Here is an 8,119-nt window from a genome sequence, read left to right as displayed (position 1 = left end):
ATTACTGTAATTGCAATTCATATATTCCAAGCTGCAGAACAATGTATGATTTATTACAGCTCTGGGATAGTCAGGAAGCATTGCCTAGAAACAGATTTTTTACACTGTATTTTGGAGTATGGAGATAGGGGAAGAAGGCATCACAGACATACTAAAAAAAAAAAGAAAAGGTGTTTTAATCAAAGAGGAATATTTACCAAATAAGCATCGAGATGAATAGTGCAAACATTAAAAAGTGACCAAAAATACCTGGTATCAGCTCTGGGATAGTCAGGAAGCATTGCCTAGAAACAGATTTTTTACACTGTATTTTGGAGTATGGAGATAGGGGAAGAAGGCATCACAGACATACTAAAAAAAAAAAGAAAAGGTGTTTTAATCAAAGAGGAATATTTACCAAATAAGCATCGAGATGAATAGTGCAAACATTAAAAAGTGACCAAAAATACCTGGTATGCTTCAGCAGCAGAACACTCTTTTTTTTTTTTCTTTCAACAGCACCATCAACAAAGACTCCCTTCTTGATGTGTTCTCTGAGAAAGAGTCCAGCAGAAGCAGAATCTAGCAAGTCAAATATCTGTTCGTTGTAGATTTCAATAAAAGAGCATTTGCAGAGAAAACTCTTTCCATTGCCAGCCTGAAAAACACAGTAATTTACACTATAAACAGATTGGTTTTATTAAGCCTGGCATTGTATGGCAGCAATGCTCTTTTCACACATATCTAAAGCTACTAGTTTGCATGTATATTCTGCATACTATACATTTCTGATGCCCAAATTACAACCTACATCCAGACACCCAAATGCATTTTTAGACTCTAAATATGAGCACACCTGTGTCTGAAGAAACTATACTATAATTTGGTAGAGTATTAGATGCAAGCGTGAATAAATTTGATGCGAGATGGCAATAATCTTGGTAACTTAATTACTGCACACCCAGTTTACCAACCTTAGCTAATCTTTATTGTAAGACATTACTTTCACTGCAATAAGAAGATATAAAATAAATGTACCTTTTCCTTTTCCCGCTCAATTAGAAAAAATAAGTATTCAAAGCTCCGTGGAATTACACCTCTCAGACTGTGACTGAAATTACCAGAATCAGGTGGTCCTAAAGAGATTTTCCATTTAAAAAAAAAAGAATTAGTACTACTCAAGAATGATGGTTGACCTTTTCAACATGCCATTACTGAAGACTTCAGCAACCACATTTTACTCAGTTTATGACAAAACCACAGAAGATATGCAATAAAATCAACTTGCAAGATCTAAGATAATGCTCCATAATCAGATTTAAATGTAGTGTAAACAATGGCCATGAAAGTTTATTTTACCTGTCCATAGGCTACTAAAGTCAAAAACAATCTCAATTATTTGGGCTTCCACAGAAAACACGTGCAGCTGTGCAGGTATGCCAATACTGCTACCATAACCCAGATGTGAAGAGCCAGAAGGATGGAGTGGATTTGTCCCCATGTTTAGTTAATATCTATGTAGTCCTCAAAAGCATCAGCCAAAATGGTTTTGGTCATTTCAGTAACTTTCTAATGTCAAGCACAGTATTATTTATCACGGAGCAAAGGAGGCTCAGGGTGACCTTATGGCTCTCTACAACTATTTGAAAGGAGGCTGTAGCCAGGTGGGGGTCAGTCCCTTCTCCCAGTCAACTAGCACAAGAGGAAATGGCCTCAAGCTGTGCCAGGGGAGGTCCAGATTGGGCATCAGGAAGAATTTCTTCATGGAAAGGGTAGTTAAGCAGTGGAATGGCTGCTCAATGAGGTGGTGGAGTCACCATCCCTGGAAGTGCTCAAGAAACGACTAGACTTGGCACTTAGTGTCATGGTCTAGTTGACAAGGTGGGGATTGGCCAAAGGTTGGATTCAATGATCTTGGAGGTCTTTTCCGACTTTAATGATTCTGTGATTCTATGATTGATGCATTTAAAATCACCACTATATGAAGAACAGGATTATGAAGGGATCTCTTCATACACAGAGAAGCCTTAAACATCTAGTTGGGTAGGAAACAGTTATTCCGAAAACCTCAGCATATTCCAATACGGGAGACCCACATTAGAACATGGGTCTATGCACACTAGAATCTATTTCTGTACATGAAAGGGATATCAGCAAAAAGGGAAACCAGCAGAATAATCATTTTGAGAAAACTTACTAAAAGTACTTAACTGAAAAGCTTCTCTCCTGTTCAAAACAAAAAAAAAATCCCAATCGAGAACTTCAAAAAGATTGAGAGTACCTATACTTCACTCTTTTGATATAAAGCAAGAACAACTGCACTGAGCACTACACCACTTTTTAAGCTACCTGCAGAAGACAAAAATCTAAATCATCCCTGGGGTTTGAGCAATAAAACATTTCAACTTGAGACAAAAAAATTAAGAAACCACTAAAAGATTAATCTCTCTCATGCACTTACCCATCATAGTAAAGGTTTTTCCTGACCCAGTCTGGCCACTAAGAAAAAGAAAAAATAGTCAGATAAAGGTTTATTGTGGCTCTGAATTGTTCAATAATCTGCATCTTTGAAGGCGATCTAAAGCTTAAAACAAACAAACAAAAAATGCTTCTAAGCTGAAGATAAAGAAAGACAGGGCAAGCTGAGACATCAGTTAGCTAAAAAGGCATAAAAACACAACAGCAAATTTTACCAAGAAATTCCATTAGATAAATCACCTTTTGTACCCCTAACACCCAACAGTTTCTTCCTTATTTCTGTTGCAATGGGAAGTAGAGGGACTTAGCATTAAAATGAAGGCTTTCAAATATATACAATAAACTAATTTTTGGGTCAGTCTTTTGGGATTTGTGTCATTCCGTACTGCACATAAACTCTAAAAGAGAAAAATACCTTAAAGTCGATTTTTTTTTTTAAAAAAAGGTAGTTATTAATCATGCCAGAGAAACTTCAGGGCACCTTAATTTTTCCAATTTGTATGTTGTTCATGCCAGAGAAACTTCAGGGCACCTTCATTTTTCCAATTTGTATATTGTAAAAAAAAGTGGACTTGAGTTTTGCAAGAGCTTTGCTAGGCTAAAAAAAACCTAGTAAGGTTTTGATTAGATTAGCTCTTTAAGTCAGCAATTTTTGACCAAAGTGCTTACTGAGTTTTCAAAATGAAAAAATATTGAGTTAGTATAATGATATTCATACTACTAGGTGTGGATATATTCCTACCTTGAAAAAATTCTGAAAGTTACAATTATCATTCATGAGTTTTCCCACAGGCAGCTAAGTGTCACTGAAGAGCTGTGCTGGCCAAGTATCAAGTTAAAGCAATTTTCATTCCATTTTAGTGTGGACAAACTGACAGTGACCAGCCTTCTCCTTAACAGTACAATTAAACTTCTAGTTTTTAGACAAATAGGAAAATTGAAATGAGTTTACAGTCCACATTATGAGCCCTAAGTATTTGAAGTAAAAAACCTACAGATTCCTCCAGAAGAGGAATAAGTATATTCTTCAATATTGCAAGAATATTCCCTATATTGTGCTGCAGTAAGGAAGCACTTCAAAAGGCCCTGGCTCTTAAAACCACAACTACTCATTAGCACAATCTGCTCCAATGTTGCAATAGCTATGAAATAACTGTAACTGCTATGAAAGGACTTACTATGCAAAGATGGTTCCATTGTAGCCGTTCATACAAGATTCAACAATATTTTTAGCCACGCTTGAGAACACTGGGAAAGAGAAGGCACTTGACACCACTTGCTTAAGTATCTTTTATTATCATGGCTATGCCATAACTTTATAGTGTATAAAACAGATGCATTCCTTAAGGTTAGACATGTATCACAACACCTGGAGCTCTCACAGCAAAACAATACATCCTAAGACTGTGCCACATAATCACTCCCTCTGAAAAAAACTGTATTCCTTGATAATTTGAAAGGAAAATAATAAAACGCAACACCATAGTAACAGCTTTTGAATATATATTAATTTTGATCCAGTGTTTTTGATTATGGTATGCAGTTTATAACATCAGTAGGTAAAAATTGAGCCTGTGACACTGAGCAAATCTAGTTAACTTTCAACATTTGCCACTGCACAATGGCATTTTCAACAAATCTCCAGAACTGTTAGTCTCATCTATTTTCATGTTTTTCTTTTAATGCCTAGCTACAAATAGCCTACAGCTGGGGTGTGTGTGGGGGGGGTTGTTTGGGTTTTTCAACAGAAATTGAAGAGAATTGAAGTCTTAATGGCATTTAAATTGGAATGTCAAACAGTATTATAAAATTAAATTGAAGGATTTGCTTTCTAGTATAACCTGTCCCAGATGAACAATGCATCCATTTGAAAGACATGGAAATATAGCAAGTAGAATACAAACTCACAAGTTCCTTTTCTACAAACAACATCTGTAATATCAACTACTGATTGCCAGCTATTTTTGTTTGTCTCGACGGACAGATTCATTTTCTGTCAATGGTGTTACCATAGCATTTACACACAAACTTCAGTTTTAATACAAATTTTAATTATAGAAACAAACAGAAAAAAATTCAACAGAACTATTAGAAAGCAGAATTTAGTGCAGCATTTCTGTACTATAACAACATACTACAAATCTGAGCACTGAAAAAAAAAAAAGAAGAAGAGCCAAGACACTACAATTTAAAAAGGCTTAGCATAGTAGTCACCAGAATTTGGGCACAAACTGCAATTGTTATGAGACTCCAGGAATTGATTACCTGTGTTGCTTCCGTATTTGCAACATAATCAAAAGTGAAGATCTTTGGCTCAGGCTTCGAGTGCAGGCGGATGGTGTTTGATGAAAGAACAGATAAACACAAGCCTCGATCTCCATCGGTTAATGCAATTTTGTCTGAAGGGGGACGAACCCTTACGAAAACTTTGATAGCATCACCTTCAAAACTAAAGGAATTTTTATGCATGAGATTACTTCAAAACAGATCTATCAGCTGTTGGATGAAATTAAATCACAACAATCAGATTAAGTCATGCTAAAGTCTCCCCTGAAATCATGCCATTTCTAGCTGAACATCAATTCACTGCAAGCCACAGATTTATTACAGGTAACAATGTGGCAGAGTTAAAAAACAAAGCACATGAAATTTACAGGAGTTTACTGGAATTTCTTGCTGTTGCATGTAACTTCAGCTCTAGAACACACTTGAGATACAGAAATCCAGTGTTGGATTAAAAATTTCACAGCAGTTTCTAAGACTATGGGCTTCAAGCATCCTCCTTATTGCTTCCTGGAAGTGATACGAGGCAAATGGAGCAGGTGATGCTAGAGTCCAGCAAGAAAGTTACTAGCATTTTTCTTTGCTGCTCACAAGAACGGAAAAACCAATCAATTCTTGATCATTGAGTCAAACAAAGCATAGCAGTGCCTGCATCTAAAACACCCCTAACCTATTTCATCACATTTATCAGTGGATGCACCAGCAAATTTGGCTTGAATAAGTAACTGTGCATGACTTTTATTAAAGCTTTGAGGAGTTCTGGCATAAATACCAATACACTGATATAACATTAAAGAAATAAATTCTTGCATGAAATGGTAGCAAACTTGGATTTAAATTACTTCATTCTTTCCCACAAGGCAGTTACAGCACAAGTGTTATAACTGCTATTGGTTTTTACTTTTGGTATAAAAGAGAAGGGAACAGAATAGTTTTAAAAGTGGGGAAAGGTCTTCATGGCTGAAACATGTGGTTGAGGAGTGGCAGAAGAAAGGGCTAAAAATCAAGAAGCAGCTGAGAAAGGGAAAGTGTTATACTGGATTTAAGGCACACCAAATTAACTTGCTGTATATGTTTTCATTGGAGAACATCATTCTGAGTTGTGGCAGAAACAATTTATTTTTGAAGGAGTGCCTTCTGATTTTTTTTTTTTTACATTTAGATTAGGACTTCCTCATAGAATAAAAGTTCCTCATCTCTTCAGATAAATTCTAGAGTCCAACTGCAGCATTAGTGGACAAATAAGAATTTACTGCATGGCAGCATTCCAAGAACCTCAGGGCAATGCTTCTATTATGAGAACATTTTTGCTTTAAAGAACCAATAAGGAAGTTAAGAAAGAAAGGCAACAATCTTGTGCAGGAAAACACTGAAAGAAAAACCTTTAAATGATTTCCACAAAGTTATACTAGGTTTTATTTGCACTTTTTGTGCAATGTGATTACTCATACGTGGGAACTGACTACTACTACTACTTTACCTGTGTGAGTTTGACAGAGATACTGAAGAGTTATGCAGATCTCCTAAAAAAGAAGAAAACACACACAAAAGTTAAACAAGACAAAATTATTGTTCAAAACCTCTCATTTAAATAGAAAATGCTGTAAGACATACCAGGAGGCATAAATGGAAAGCCTTATAAACATCTGTCTTGTGCATGAATCAGAACTGCACAAGAATATTTGTTAACTCTCTGGTGGAAATATTGCAGACTGTTACAGTCTTGTGACATGAGCAGGCACACACTTCTCAATGTATGTGCAATCTGTAGTCTTGTAAGTTAATGTATATAGTTTTGTAGGTGTTTTGGAGAATGAGAAACATAAATGTTGTCACATAGTCCCATTATATTTTAAAAATTTCTAAGTTAATAGATACAACAATACATCATGAAATAGTTTTCCTGACATGACTTCAGAAACTCAGTTTCCTAAACCTGCATAACTGAGGAGCTGTATTACTTTCACTTTTCATGAAGTAACATTGAGCACTCTGTAATGCACAAACCTCTCCTGTACCTATGAGCATCATGTTGCACGGCTTTGTGCTTCAAGGACATGGCACATAGTGCCCACAGGGAGATACTAGTGACTTAGATATATGATAGTGACTTATTTCTTACTTCAGAGTGAATCTGATATGAAATGATATATATGTAGTATAGACAAAATATTATCAAAGTAATGTAATCACATTTAAAAAATAAGTAAAATGACAATGAAAGATAACATACCAAAACATTCCAATAATACTTTATGAAATCCCTAAAAGTGCACAGGTTTTATTGTAGAAGGATCCTACAACTCTGCTTTAAAAGCAGAATTAGTAAAGATTAACATTTAGATACCAGGGAGATAAAGAAACAAGGACCTAAGAGCACAGCTCCCTGTTTCTAGGTTAACCCTTTGGTATCACATATTTAACTTCCTCTGTGGCTTTGCAGGTATTAACTGCTTTATAAGGTCCTAGAATGCACAGAAAGGAAAATAAACATGCCTCAGATGACATCATTTACAGCTTTGTATCATTTGCACCCTCCTCTTGTCATATATTACTTTCAAATAATGTTACTTTCTCCTTCAGAGTATTACTCAGAGTTTTTCATTATGTTACAAAATTGACAGAGTGGTGTTAATTGGTGCAGAATTAGCAAGGTAGCTAAAAGAACTTATGCAAGACTGAGTGTAGGAGTAAGTCTCAACGGGGGAGTTGTTGTTGTAAGGGGCCTCGGGGCAAGAATGCACCCAGGGACAAATTCTCACAAACTGTGACCAGCTCCTCACCCTGCAGCAGTGCAGAGGAGTCAGCAGAAGTAACCAAGACCAAGATAAGGAGCTTGATCATCTGCAAACGAGGTAATAAGCTGAGCCGAGGCCATATGTGGAAGGGAGACTCAAAGTTCATGGAAAAGGACAACCTCAAGGGACCACCAGAGACCATCCAAAACCCCCAAGGAAGACCCCCAAGAAGCCACACAAAAGCAAGCTAATTAGCATAAGAACTGAGAGAATCACCAACCAATAGACGATAGAATACTAATGAATAAGACTTGGGTAACTCCTGACGAATGAGCATTAGTTTCTTTGCTTTCCGAAACGTATAAATAGTAAAAAGCTTGGATAGTTGGGATGCAGCTTGGCGGAGCATCCTCTGCACCCAGCGCCGCAGTAAACAATACCAAATCGCTGTTAAGAGGTTTTATTCCCGATTTCGGCGACAACTCGAGAACGGTTTTAGCTCCTAACTCAGTTATTCACCCCCCTGATGCACAAGGTATCGAGTCGAGGCGGGACCAAGGCACACTGCAGCACACACCGCTCGGGGCTCGCACGGCCCTGGCGAAGGGGCGACTACCGCGGAGCCGACACCGCCCGGCAGA

The 8,119-nt window shown here is 37.0% G+C and overlaps 1 protein-coding gene across 1 annotated transcript in view; it reads right to left on the bottom strand.

Moving 5' to 3' along the window:
- The window catches only part of LOC103810111 (kinesin-like protein KIF15), a gene marked incomplete at its 3' end in the record, with an annotated part of 19,202 nt that extends 12,403 nt beyond the window's left edge, over window positions 1-6,799 (bottom strand). The window contains 9 exon segments of the mRNA XM_009082997.1: window positions 450-488; window positions 491-637; window positions 1,018-1,115; window positions 2,441-2,478; window positions 3,636-3,705; window positions 3,895-3,901; window positions 4,723-4,906; window positions 6,221-6,263; window positions 6,748-6,799. Of these exon segments, the coding sequence (XP_009081245.1) occupies window positions 450-488; window positions 491-637; window positions 1,018-1,115; window positions 2,441-2,478; window positions 3,636-3,705; window positions 3,895-3,901; window positions 4,723-4,906; window positions 6,221-6,263; window positions 6,748-6,799 (678 nt within the window).
- Between the last annotated feature and the right edge of the window lie 1,320 nt (window positions 6,800-8,119).

The sequence above is a fragment of the Acanthisitta chloris genome, unplaced genomic scaffold (genome assembly GCF_000695815.1).
Source record: "Acanthisitta chloris isolate BGI_N310 unplaced genomic scaffold, ASM69581v1 scaffold15599, whole genome shotgun sequence".
NCBI classification, from domain to species: domain Eukaryota; kingdom Metazoa; phylum Chordata; class Aves; order Passeriformes; family Acanthisittidae; genus Acanthisitta; species Acanthisitta chloris.
This window is presented reverse-complemented; position numbering and strand designations above follow the sequence as displayed.